Below are 13,262 nucleotides of genomic sequence, written 5' to 3'. Positions count from 1 at the left end.
GTACTGCCTTTGCCAATTTCCATGGCCTCTTTGACTCCCCCTGCCTCTGAATTTGCCTCTTCCACCTGCGTGTTGTTGTTGTTGTTGTTGATTCTGGGACTGTTGTTGCTGCTGCTGCTGCTGGCCATAATTCTGATTACCTGTTCGGCCACCTCCTTGATCGCGTCCACGGCCTCCTCTACCTCGTCCTCTTCCTGAACTCGTGTAGAAGGCCTGTTGCTCTGAACTGTTTTTGCTTTGTGAAGACTGTTGGTCTTCACCCAAGTTCTTCTCTTCGATAATCAGCATAGACACCAAATCTGTAAAGTTGGGAATGTTTTCCCGAGTCTGAATAGACGTCTTAAACGCCTTGTATTGTGGCCCGAGACCACGTAGACAAACTTCCACCTTGTCATCATCATCTACTGACACACCAATAGATGCAAGGGATTCCACAATACCCTTTATCTTCAGCGCATAGTCATTCACAAACATGCTCTTTTTCTCCACAGTATGAAGTTCATTCTTCAACTGTATCTTGCGTGCCTTGGAATTTGTTTCATAAAGCTTTACCAAGGTGTCCCACGCCTCCTTGGGGGACTTGGCATCCTGAATGTGCCCAATCATGGTGTCTTGTATACTAATGGAAAGCCAATACATTACTTTCCTGGCTCCTTGGTTCTAATCTTTAAACTCTTTCACATTTGCAGCAGTCGGATTTATATCCGGTATCTCCGGTGCCTCTTCATGCTCACCTTCTATGTAGTCCCAATAGCCTTTTCCCATCAGGAAATTTGTCAACCTGAACCTCCAAGCATGGAAGTTATTCTTGTCCAGCTTCTCAGCCACAATCTGTGTTATGCCATCATTAGACATCTTGCCAAACACACAATTTTACCAGAAACTGCACTCTGGTTTTTCTGCACAACTGCTATATTTTCTGCACAGCGGTACTGTAGTACTCTCAAATGTCACAACCAGTGACTTCAATGTGCATACATACACCCACAATGGCAACTGTAGACCTCTTTGCAGCACCCACAGTGTCTGCACAATCAATCTGTCTTCCTGCAGTTCTTAAAACAGAGTTCTGCAGAGAATCGATGACTTACCCGCAGTGCTCGAAATCACCTGCTTTCTGAAAAACGGAGGTTCAGACGCGCCTGAAACGCGTTTTCGGCCCGAAAATGTAGTCCGTAGGACTGTATAGTTGCCCTATAGCTTCACTCCCGCGAAGAAAGCTCCTCAATCGGAGATCGTTTGCCGGTGCCTCCCGTAGAGCTCCCGACAAGAGTGTAGTCACCAACACAAATAGGAAAGAGTAGTTGAAGCTCTTACCCTTGTACCGCTTCCTGTGGTTCTCTTGCTTGCATCTTAGCCCTTAGCACGAACCAGGCTCTGATACCATGAAAAGATGCAGGGGGGAAGAGAGCTTGAGCTCTTGCAAGCACACACACACACACTCACAAAACCCTAATAGAGAACACACAAGGTGAGAGGCTGAAAATCTTCTTCTTCTCTACTCAACACTCAACACACCATATACAAGAATAAGAGTACACACAATATGAAAGGTACTCAACCAAATACATACACGGGTTCTCTATAGTGTGAACCCGACTAAATGAGCTGGCGCTATAACTATGCCAGTCTCTAGAGTGGCTGTCACACAGCCTGTCATCCCACTGGCCGCATATCACCCAAGATCTCACCAACCATGCCAGTGGTGTAAGTGCGGGGCCTATCCCCCAGGCGGGTCATCAGTGTCCACCGCCTCACTAGAGCTCGATATCTCAACAGTCCATTGGGTGGTTGCAAGATGAGGGTGCTCACTTTTGTTCACTCTCTCTAAAATTGAGACATCGACGCAACTCGGGTGGAGTACCTCAACTGTGATATTGCCATCAATTAAAACACGACACGTGCCTCCTGAGCCCAAAACGCCATATCTCAAATGAGATACCAACTAATGCCATGCCAGTAGGTCTGAGTTTCAAGTCACCATTACATGTCACCGCCACCACATTATCTTGATGGAGATAAGCATGCCACTCAGATCCACGTCAATGCCATGGTGGATCCCCCTCGACATGCCCGCTCACATGTACATTCAGCATATTCAATGATGCCGTCTCCACCATCCACATATCTTGAAAAAACGAGGTATACAGATGTGATCTCATTCGTCAACATATCTCGTTCGAGATACCAAGATGAAATCGAAGCCGTGGACCCACACCCACATGATCGCAAAGTTTGGTCACCATCCCATCGAAGCGTATTTGGATTAGCAATTAGTACCCAATACGGAATTCTCAACCCTCTTGGTGCTTGAGAGGCCATGGAAAATCTTGCTCTTCACCATGCCATCGTACCCAAACATGCTCCGATGGTGACCAAAATTTGCGAGCATTTGGGGGGGACTCGCCCTCACATGCTTACAAAGTTTGGTTCCCATCCGAGCATGTTTGGATTAGCAATTAGCATCCATTGCATATTTTTCAAGTCTCTTGGTCCTTGACAGGCCATGGAAAATCTCGCTCTTCGCCATGCCATCGTACCCAGACATGCTCCATGACCAAACTTTGCAGGCATGTGGGATTTGGTACCCCCACATGTCCGCAAAGTTTGGTCCCCATCAGAGCATGTTTGGATTAGCAATTAGTGCCCAGTGCGGATTTTTCAAGTCTCTTGGTGCTTGAGAGGCAATGGAAAATCCCACTCTTCCCCCCATGCCATCGTACCCAAACAGGCTCCAATGGTGGCTAAACTTTACGAGCATGTGGGGGTGGGTCCCCCTACATGCTCGCAAAGTTTGGTCACCATAGGAGCATGTTTGGATTAGCAATTAGTGCCCAATGCATATTTTTCAAGTCTCTTGGTGCTTCAGAGGCCATGGAAATTCCTGCTCTTCCCCATACCATCGTACCCAAACATGCTCCGATATGGTGACCAAACTTTGTGAGCATATCGGGGTGGGTCCCCCCCACATGCTCGCAAAGTTTGGTTACCATTGGAGCATGTTTGGATTAGCAATTAGTGCCCAGTGTGGATTTTTCAGGTCTCTTGGTGCTTGAGAGGCCATGGAAAATCACAATCTTCCCCATACCATCTTATCCAAACATGCTCTGATGGTAGAAGCCAAACTTTGCAAGCATGTGGGGATGGGTCTCCCCCAGATGCTCACAAAGTTTGGTCACCATCAGAGCATGTTTAGATCAGCAATTAGCGCCCAGTGTGGATTTTTCAAGCCTCTTGGTGCTTGAGAGGCCATGAAAAATCCTGCTCTTCACCATGCCATCGTACCCAAACATGGTCCGTGGGGTGACCAAAATTTGCGAGCATCTCGGGGGACCCTCCCCCACATGCTCGCGTCTCTTGGTGCTTGAGAGGCCATGAAAAATCCCAATCTTCCCCATACATCCTTACCCAAACATGCTACGATAGTAACCAAACTTTGCAAAGCACGTGGGGGTGGGTCCCCCCCAGATACTCACAAAGTTTGGTCACCATCAGAGCATGTTTGGATTAGCAATTAGCACCCACCAGTGTGGATTTTTCAAGCCTCTTGGTGTTTGAGAGGCCATGGAAAATCTTGCTCTTCACCATGCCATCGTACCCAAACATGGTCTGATGGTGACCAAAATTTGCAAGCATCTGGGGGGGGGACCCTCCCCCACATGCTCGCAAAGGTTGGTCCCTATCAGAGCATGTTTGGATTAGCAATCAGCACACCCAGTGTGGATTTTTGAAGTCTTTGGTGCCTGAGAGGCCATGGAAAATTCCACTCTTCTCCATGCCATTGTACCCAAACATGCTCCGATGGTGACCAAACTTTGTGAGAATTTGGGGGTGGATCCTCTCCACATTCTTTGGTCACCATTGGAGCATGTTTGGATTAGCAATTAGCACCTAGTGTGGAATGTTCAAGTTTCTTGGTGCTTGAGAGGCCATAGAAAATCCTGCTCTTCACCATGCCATCGTACCCAAAGATGCTCCGATGGTGACCAAAATTTGTGAGCATTTGGGGGGGGACCCGCCTCCACATGCTCACAAAGTTTGGTCCCCACCGGAGCATGTTTGGGTTAGCACAATTAGCACCCAGTGATGGTTTTTCAAGTCTCTTGGTGCTTGAGAGGCCATGGAAAATCTTACTCTTCACCATGCCATCGTACCCAAACATGCTCCGATGGTGACCAAAATTTGCAAGCATCTAGGGAGGGACCCTCCCCCACATGATTGAAAAGTTTTGTCCCCAATCAAAGCATGTTTGGATTAGCAATTAGCACCCAATGCAGATTTTTCAAGTCTCTTGGTGCTTGAGAGGCCATGGAAAATCCCTCTTCCCCATGCCATCGTACCCAAACATGCTCCGAATGGCAACCAAACTTTGCAAACATGTGGGGGGCACCCACCCCCACATGCTCACAAAGTTTGCTCACCATCAAAGCATGTTTGGATTAGCAATTAGCACCCAGTGCGGATTTACAAGCCTCTTGGTGCTTGAGAGGCCATGGAAAATCTTGCTCTTCACTATACCATCGTACACAAACACGCTCCGATAGTGACTAAAATTTGTGAGCATCTGGGGGGGACCCACCCCCACATGTTTGCAAAGTTTGGTCCCCATCGGAGCATGTTTGGGGCACCAGGTCCGAGTGTTCACAGAGTATTATGTTCTCTCTTCATTGTCATCAAAGCCTTTTGATATGTTGATTGTTTCAGCATGGATTGGCCTCTGAGCAGGTTTCACTGATCCCTTTGCATCTCGGAGATTCTAATCAACATGCAATTTCTTCTTTCCCTTTCTGATAGTGATTCTGTTCCTGCCCCAGTCTTGCTTTACCTTGCCATGTCATAATAATACCTGGTAAGACCCGATGTGGTTTTCCATGGTAATAACCACTAAGTTGACCTTGAAGTCAGCTTATTTGATTTTTATTGTTGGGACATTTTTTATGATTCCTTTAGGTACTACTACCTTCTTATGTGCCATTCTTATGTTGAACGGAATGGGCTTCCACTTGAGATCCAAACCCAATGTAGTTTCCTCATTGATGATATTCAATTCGGATCCTCCATCCAGCACTGCATCATTAATGAGTACAGGGTGCGTCTATTTAGCGAGCCAAGAGCAGTGAGCACAGAGCAGTGAGTAGAAATAAAGTCCTTGTGAAAGTGAGCAAGTAGGGGCATGGTATGATGTTAAGCGAGCATGTAATGTTAAAGAGAAGAGTGAAACCATAGTGCAACTCTATAATGAATAGAACAAAGAAAACTAAAAAAGTTTAAAAATGACTATTGCAAATAAAGCATTTTCAAATGAATGGTGCGGATATAAGAAATCACTACAAAACTCATACTACTTGGCTCGCTAAAAAGACATTGAATTGGTCATTGAGCTACTAATAGAAACAAACTATTGTTGCAACCACATGGAAACCACAGCGACCAGAGAGCATATAAATCAAGCCATTAAGATGCACACCAATTTTAATAGCCATACCACTGACACAACAATATAATACTCTTTAGAAACCATAACCATAGGATTTAAAAATTTTATAATCCAAATAAAAATTGTCCAACAATCAGCTACATGCTATTGTAAAAAACATTCAGAAGCATAACATCCATCAAAACATTACTTCCATAGTCCCAAAAAAATGATTGTCTCAATTAAAAAAAAGACTATCTCTAATGGCATTTTGATGTAGACACGTGATCCTCATAACTGCAAGAGACACAAAGAAAAGAAAATAAGCTTTATCAATACAAAATTATTCTCTACTAACATATTTATCTTTTCAACATGCATACCTTTGCTGAGTATGGTTCTAACAGGTGATCATAGATCCGCTCATCCTTGTCTAACATTATGACATTGCGATCCATAAATGCTGCCACTAGCCCAAGAGTTCCAGTGCCAGCAAACAAATCCAAAATCGTGTCCCCAGGACGACTGAAGACGGAGACGATGTATTTGCTAAGCCGTTGACCTCTCTGATAACCGCCCCGCCATGGTCTACCCTTTCTCTTCACTAGATCCTCCGATGGCACTCTTGAAAACGCACACAAACCATTAACCATATGCCATAAAGATCACCGAAAATCATTTTAAATTCTATCTTGATTTGAATGCATATACATACATGTCAAAGATAAGATCTTGCCCTACATCAAGATCATCACCTAGTGCCAAATCGCTTAGTTGATCCCCATGCATCACAAAGCTTGTAGCAGGAGATGTTGAGCGAACAAAAACAGCCAATATTAGACAAGTGACCTACAAGCAAAGACACATTGGTTGTTCATGCATTTTCACCTTAAATGGGACAAAGAAGATTTGCACAAATGACAGCCCCAAAGAGAACAACACCAATACCTGGGTAGTAATCATTTGCCCCATCTTCTTCCCAATAGGTGGAGTACACCTCACAACCTGTCTATGATAAATGCCAAACCCAACGCTCTGTGCAACCTGCTCAATGGTCACTCCTTCTTCCATAGTGTAAAGGCATGTAAAGAAGCCTCGATCCGAGAGACAAGAATCAACAACTTTAAAAGTAGAGTCATACATGCCATCCCCAATCTTATTCCAATATGGAACCTTGTTTGCAACACAACCTCCAATGATGATATTTGAGGGGAAGTCTGCAAATATCAACTCCACACAGTAATCGGACCCTCTACTCTTGACATTCCCTACTGTGCAAATAACATTCATGGCATCAAGCACTTGCTTTCCCAATGAGGATGCATCCTCCATGTTCACAAAAGTAGCTGCAAGGTCCTCAATACTGACATTGAAGGCATAAATGGTTCCTATAGACAGGTTTTTGACATTTAACACACATAGTCTTAAGTCAAAACAATCGGATCACGATAGAGATGAGGTAGGAAGCTCACATACCTGGAGCTTGCAATGTCTTGGTTATGATGTCAGTTGGTTGTATCCCACCTGCACTACTATTGGATGTCTGTTGTTGACTCTGCTCCTTATTTGCTTCCATTGCTCGATTCACCTCCAATGCACGATTCACTATTTCCCTCCCTAAATTCACTGGCAATGACTTACGAAAAGAAGCTGATGCAATCGATGTTGCATGTGATGTGGATGTGGCCTCATTATGATCAATTTGCTGGCTACGAAGCTCCAATATAGACTTATGTTGGCGATACAGATCAAGCTCCTCCTCAGGCACATGGTTTCTTTCAAGGTCCAACCACCACGGGCAGAAACGAGACTCTATGCTTGACATGGCCTGTTCAATGACAAACATGGGTAAACACAACTCACCCTCAATATGAACATGTTTCTCAATCATGGATTCAAAATGACAAATTCAATCACTTACTCTTCCAAGCTTCAAATCGGCATACATATAAGATTGATTGTCAACACAAAGCCACACACTAGCGAGAGGGGGTAAAATATCCAATTGGTTCTCCTCAATTTCAGAAAGCAACCATCTGCAAGCCAAAGCCCAAATGATCAAACAACACACAGAAAGAAGCATGCATGTTTTTTAACAAGGAATATCTGGGTTATGTTGTAGGAAAACCTATAAACGACTCGCCGTGCAGCACTTTGTAGGCCTGGTTGATGGTCAATATCATGGCTAAATTTTATGCCTCCTTCGTGCACTTTGAAAGCCCTTTTGAAGTACTTTCTTCTGCATAGAACAACAAAAGAGGTGAATCGGCTCTCACCTGGCAACCTGACTCGATCGGCATTTTTAATATCATTTTGGATTCTCAAACCCAGCTCTGTGATCTGAAGCCAGTAGGAGTACATGTGCAGCCATTCCCTAACCTTTGTCTTATCATTTGGCATACCCTCAAGTGATCGCACTGCAGCCTGAGAGTTGTCCAATAGCTTGACAATGTGAGCCTTATCTGTGTCTCTGATGCAAGCAGAACCTATCATATTGAGCTTTTCCTCTGTGGCCACATGATTGGTTGACGCGTGCCATGGGAGGGAGAGCACTGCACACCAAAAGGCCTCACCATTGGAGGGATCAGCAATCCTTGCATATTTTGATGTTTTTCCTCTGTAGAGAACTTCTACCTTTCGAGTCACATTCTCCCTAGCAGACTCGGCAAGTGGTCCATTTGATGCCTCATCAATTTTTTGCTCCATCTCGTCCTTGAACAAGAGCCAAGTCATAATCTGGATTGGCAAATGAAGCCAACTAGGCCTTCCTCTAGCAGATGCACTCTGCATCTCTCTCTCAACCCACAGCTTGTCCTCATTGTCCAAATGTGCCATGAGAGTTGTTAGGTCGGACTCTCCCAATCTTCTTAGTTGAAATAGACGATCACCAAATGTGGTTGGCACAAATGCATAATCATGCGTCCTACAAAACAAAGAAAAAATATGTTAATATTCTTGAGTACAAACAACTTACTTGACATAGAAGGAGACTCTGATAACAAATTAACTTACTTGTTCAACCTGGACAATGAAAACAAAAGCTCACCCACATCCCTCCGCTCAAACACATAAAATTTACAGAGAACAGAACAATGCATGGACAAGTCCCCTTGAAACCCTGTAATAAAACACAAAATTAGGAAGGACAAAGAAGCATAAGAAACTATAACATCCCAATGAGAACTCACCTGTAGAAATGCAGTCCATCCAAGCATTGTGTCGATTATTACCATCAAGAATATGCACCATTTTTCGGCTCAAGTACGGACCCCAATCAGGGTCAAGTGCAAGAGTTTCCTCAAACTGTTGATTCACAGTCCTCCAATGCTCATCCCAAGATTCCTCCCTCTCTTGTGTCAATGGTGTCTCCTCCCCTTCCAAGTCCATAATTGATACTGTGAAAGCTCCCATGCTCTCAATGTACCCACCTAGTTTTTTGAAGCTTCGAGTAAGAGACTTATCTGTTGAGGGAGAAACCTTTCGGATTGCCTCCGTCTGGATCATCCTACAGAGAGGAACACGTGGAGGTGGAGACCTAAATTTGACTCCTATCCTATCTAAAAAGGCTTGTGGAGTAGATGTCTCAAGAATCTTCCCAAAAATATCAACCTTATTTTTTTTCTGCTTGCTTCCTTCAGTTTGGGTTGTGACAACTGTTTCTTCTTGATCCTCTAGTGGATGTGTGTTCTCTTCCCCCTCTATCTCTCTCCCAGTATCCTCAGTATTCTCACCTTCATCCTCATTATCACCACCTTGAGTATTCTCACCCTCATTTTGATCACCTTTATTTTCCTCAATTGCCCCCACTACATTTTGTCCATCCTCCTCATTTCTTTCATCACTATGTAGATGCTGCCTATCCATATCCACCTCCAGGTTAGTGTCATCTATGATATGTACCGCATGCTTCGTAGTAGGGTTTGAGGAGGCGGCTTGCTCCAAAGTGCTGGAAAAATCAGCTTGCCTCCTTGTGTGTCTCGATGAGCTCTCACCTGGGCCAACCTGCACACTCTTTTTCCGCTTAGCAAGAGGTAACTCATCCATTTTTGCACAACAAGAACCTTTCAAGCAAGATGCTCTAGTAAAATGACTCGAACTCATTTGAAAACCAGATAGCCATGCAAAAATACAAGAGCAAATCTTCAAATAGTATTCTACTCGTATTGTATAATTAATTGATTATTTTAACAGCAAATTCAGTAATACGACACAAACTTAAAGAAAAGGTGGCACATTCAGTAAAGAGATTAAATTCAGTACTGCAACACAATCATCAAACAAAGGTGGCACATTCACTATCCAACAAAACGGCCAACTCATTAACGAACAGAATATCTCTGAGATTATCATATGGAGTGCTTTGGCCCAAATTCCAAGGCATTCAAAGCCGTATTGAATATTATAAAAAAATATTCATTGGAAAATATTTACGGAGCCCTTTTCAGGTGTTCAATTCAAGGCATTCAAATTTATTGGAAAATATATAAAGATTCGGCAGCCCAAATCTGAAGGCATTCAATATTGAGTACTAATAAACTTTAGAAGTGATATTTCGCAATCCAACACTTTTTTAAGGACAAACTTTTTTCTTTTTGTGCTATTGTTCTTTAGATGCACATGTTTGCTGGTCTCCTCTCTCGACTGTGTGAGCCGTTTCTCAACCAAGAAGACATCAAATGTGAGTTTTTTGAGCTTCTTGTATACTCAAAGTCTGCATAATATAGACAGTAGTAAGCGAGACAGTCTATGCAATGTGTTTGAGACAGCACCATATAGATAGCATGTTCTTACACTACTCTCTCCAAATTTCTGCCGCCGGGGGGATCCAAGGGGGACCGGCGGCAGAAATTTGGCGGGGGAGTTCGGGGGCAGCGCCCCCGAAGCTTGAAACGAACTCAAAATCGTGATGATTTTTTCAATGCTCAGCAGCAAAACATCCTATTATTTTGTGCGCTGAGCGCACAAATTAATTCAAGAAAAATAGCATGAAGTAACGCCGCACATCTCATACTGTGTGTGGAGTGTGGCGGCAGCAAAACATCCTATTATTTTGTGCGCTGAGCGCACAAATTCATTCAAGAAAAATAGCAAGAAGTAACGCCGCACATCTCATACTACTGTGTGTGGAGTGTGGCGGCAGCAAAACATCCTATTATTTTGTGCGCTGAGCGCACAAATTCATTCAGGCAAAATAGCACAAATTCATGGATGATGATACCTTTCTGTGTCTCTTTGTTGGGGAGAAAGATTGGAGTGGGGAGAGGGCCCTGCGCATGAGATCAGCGCTTCTTTGCTGGGGAGACGTATGATGCTTCATGATCGCTTCTCTGCGTGTGTGTTCGAGGGAAGATGCTTCTGTGCAGAGGACGACTAAAAGCCTTAAGTAATTACTTCATAAGAAGTAGCCGACTACTAAAAACCCTAAGTTAGGCACTGGACAAATTTTTTTATCCTAACACTAATGAATTTCAACACTAAAATTTAAGGGTTTGGTCAATATTTTTTCGATTTTTTTAAATCTATAGCACAGTTATACTACGCCATCCAACTGGTAGAGTTTTTGAAATCTAACAGGAGATTATGAAAAAGCGCAAGAACTAACACAAAGCAAATATGTGTGTGTGTGTGTGTGCGCGTGTGTGTGTGTGTATACATACACACACACACACAAACATATATACATATATACATGTACTCTTTTTGATACCCTTCATTATGACTGTTTTTGCAATAAATATTTTTATTTGCTTCTACCCATAGTCTTAAAATGAGCCTGGTAAAATTGTATTATGGCTAGTATATGCTATTGATTAGAGCAAGAACATCTAGTATTAAAATATTTTTGGCTAATATTCAATGTAAATTCCTTAATTGTTGTTGTGATTGCATTATGCAGGGAGGCTCGTGTTTTCCTCCATTCTACAATGGGTGCATGCATCCGAGTCCCCTTCTCGAATGGCAAATGTCTTGTGTCAATCAACATGATCCGGGGGAAGCTTGGAACTATTGGTGGGATAAATGTGGAGGCCTTACTTGAAATTGGAGGAGAGTATGAGCCCATTTGTCCTTTACACTTGTATGCAGGGATTGGAGACGAGGCATATTTTATCCTGGAGCATTCATTGTCCTCTGTATATATTGCCAAATCAGAGAATTATTTTGAGACCCCAGAACAAGGCCCCTCAACTATATTTCCTCCCGGTTCTCGAAAGAGTACTCCAATGTAAGTGGCATTAACTTTGACTTTGACATTTTTTGTTTTGCATTGTGCATTGAATTAGAGAGCATTGTGCTTTGCAGTGACTTGGACACTGAAGAGATAGAAGAAATCAATGTCCAAGCACATGGGTCATTGCAAGAGGAGATAGAGGTATCTCCTGTGGAAAAGTGCTTTCAACATTTGGAAGAGGAAGATGTTCAGTTTGATACTGCGGTCTCTTGCTTTCAAATAATCCGCATGTTACCTCCTACTGATGTCTTGCACACTTTAATCCATGATTGTGATTACAAAGGCAAGGTAAAAGAGCTTCCCAAGGTGTACCCAGAGTTCAGTACATATGAGCTTGAAGGTGGGAAAGGTATGGAAGGGATGGAGCAAAAATACGAGGGCAACATTTGGACAAAGCCACAAACGCAAACTAGGGCCAATAAAACTTTTGTTCTTAGGAAGAGCTTCTGTGGGGGAACCTTCCAGTGCATGAATGAGCACTGCTCCTTTAGGACACGTATGAATCAACCAAACAAACTCCATTGGAATGGGCAGCTGATAAAATCTCCAAAATATGGGAATTTAGCAATTGGGAGCTTCGGGAACCTTGAGTGTTTTTTCTGCAAGCATGTGCCAATGTGTCTTAAAGAATGTCCTGCTTGTGTCTATTATTTTATGCCAAAAGAATCAATGCACAGCAGACTATTTATTCATTATGGCAAACATACACACATGGTTTCCAAGGGAATGTGCCGAGCATCGATACGAAATATCAAGGCCTTTGTAGCACGTGCAGTGGGCATTGACCACAACGCTGGGCCCAGAAAGGTACAAATGATTGTGGCAAGGGAGGTGGTTCTAAGAGCATTCACTGATGATGACAAGGCACAGGGAGAATTCATGACAGAGAGGGAGCTACAGGAGATGTCGCAAGAGTTGCAAAGTTTGATAAATGTCAAAAAGTACGTAGGAAGTGCAATTTAGCAAAGAATAGTATGCAATTATCATCTTTAATACACTAAGTATGCTTTATGAATGCAGGGTGAAGCAGATGGTAATCCAAACACGAAAAACAACACGGCCTCTGGGTGAAGGATATGAAGCCATTCTTAATCTAAAAAGAACATGCCATTTTGAGTTCTTCCATGGTTCTCGATTTCCATTGCAAGCCACCACTACTACTGAGCGTTGCTTTATCTTTAAGATGTCTACTACTGGACCTGGTTCTGGGATTGACATTGTTCGGCGAATGGACAAGGATGGTAATGGGGATCTTAATCAAGCATGGGTCTGCTTTGATCATGTGCATCGAGTGGATACTGGATGGCATACAATGGGAGCACATGTTTATGACCACATGTAAGTTACAAGCGGTAGAGAGCATTGCTTAATTTGTGTCTTTAATATAACTCTGTTTCCATTTGTGGCATGCAGGATTGGTGAGCTATTGACAATAGCAACTTGTGAATTTAGAGAAGAGGATGAGGATGCTCAAGTCATGTTTTGGGAAAATATGAATTTGGTAATGGTGGAGCACACAGGGAAGGTAGCAAATTTTTTTGGGTTTATGGCGGATGAGGCTGGCGCTAACTGGAATGCAGTGAGACGTGTCTTCAACGATGGAAAGGAGATGATTGA

General features: G+C 43.3%; 2 protein-coding genes across 4 annotated transcripts in view; both read right to left on the bottom strand.

Moving 5' to 3' along the window:
- LOC147617888 (pterocarpan synthase 1-like) overlaps positions 1-13,262 on the bottom strand; it is a 213,923-nt gene that overhangs the window by 85,578 nt on the left and 115,083 nt on the right. The gene's annotated exons all lie outside the window — the stretch shown is intronic.
- On the bottom strand, positions 5,708-7,417 carry LOC147617889 (uncharacterized). The gene is made up of 4 exons (XM_086775380.1): positions 7,338-7,417; positions 6,893-7,244; positions 6,590-6,804; positions 5,708-5,713 (listed from the first exon to the last, which is right to left on the bottom strand). The coding sequence occupies exons 1-4, from the start codon at positions 7,362-7,364 to the stop codon at positions 5,708-5,710; spliced, it is 600 nt and encodes a 199-aa protein (XP_086631506.1). The 5' UTR covers positions 7,365-7,417.

This window comes from Cibotium barometz, chromosome 36 (assembly GCF_041138505.1).
Source record: "Cibotium barometz isolate CiBa-2024 chromosome 36, ASM4113850v1, whole genome shotgun sequence".
Lineage (NCBI taxonomy): Eukaryota > Viridiplantae > Streptophyta > Polypodiopsida > Cyatheales > Cibotiaceae > Cibotium > Cibotium barometz.
Note: the sequence above shows the minus strand (reverse complement) of the source record. Positions and strands in the feature narration are given on the sequence as shown.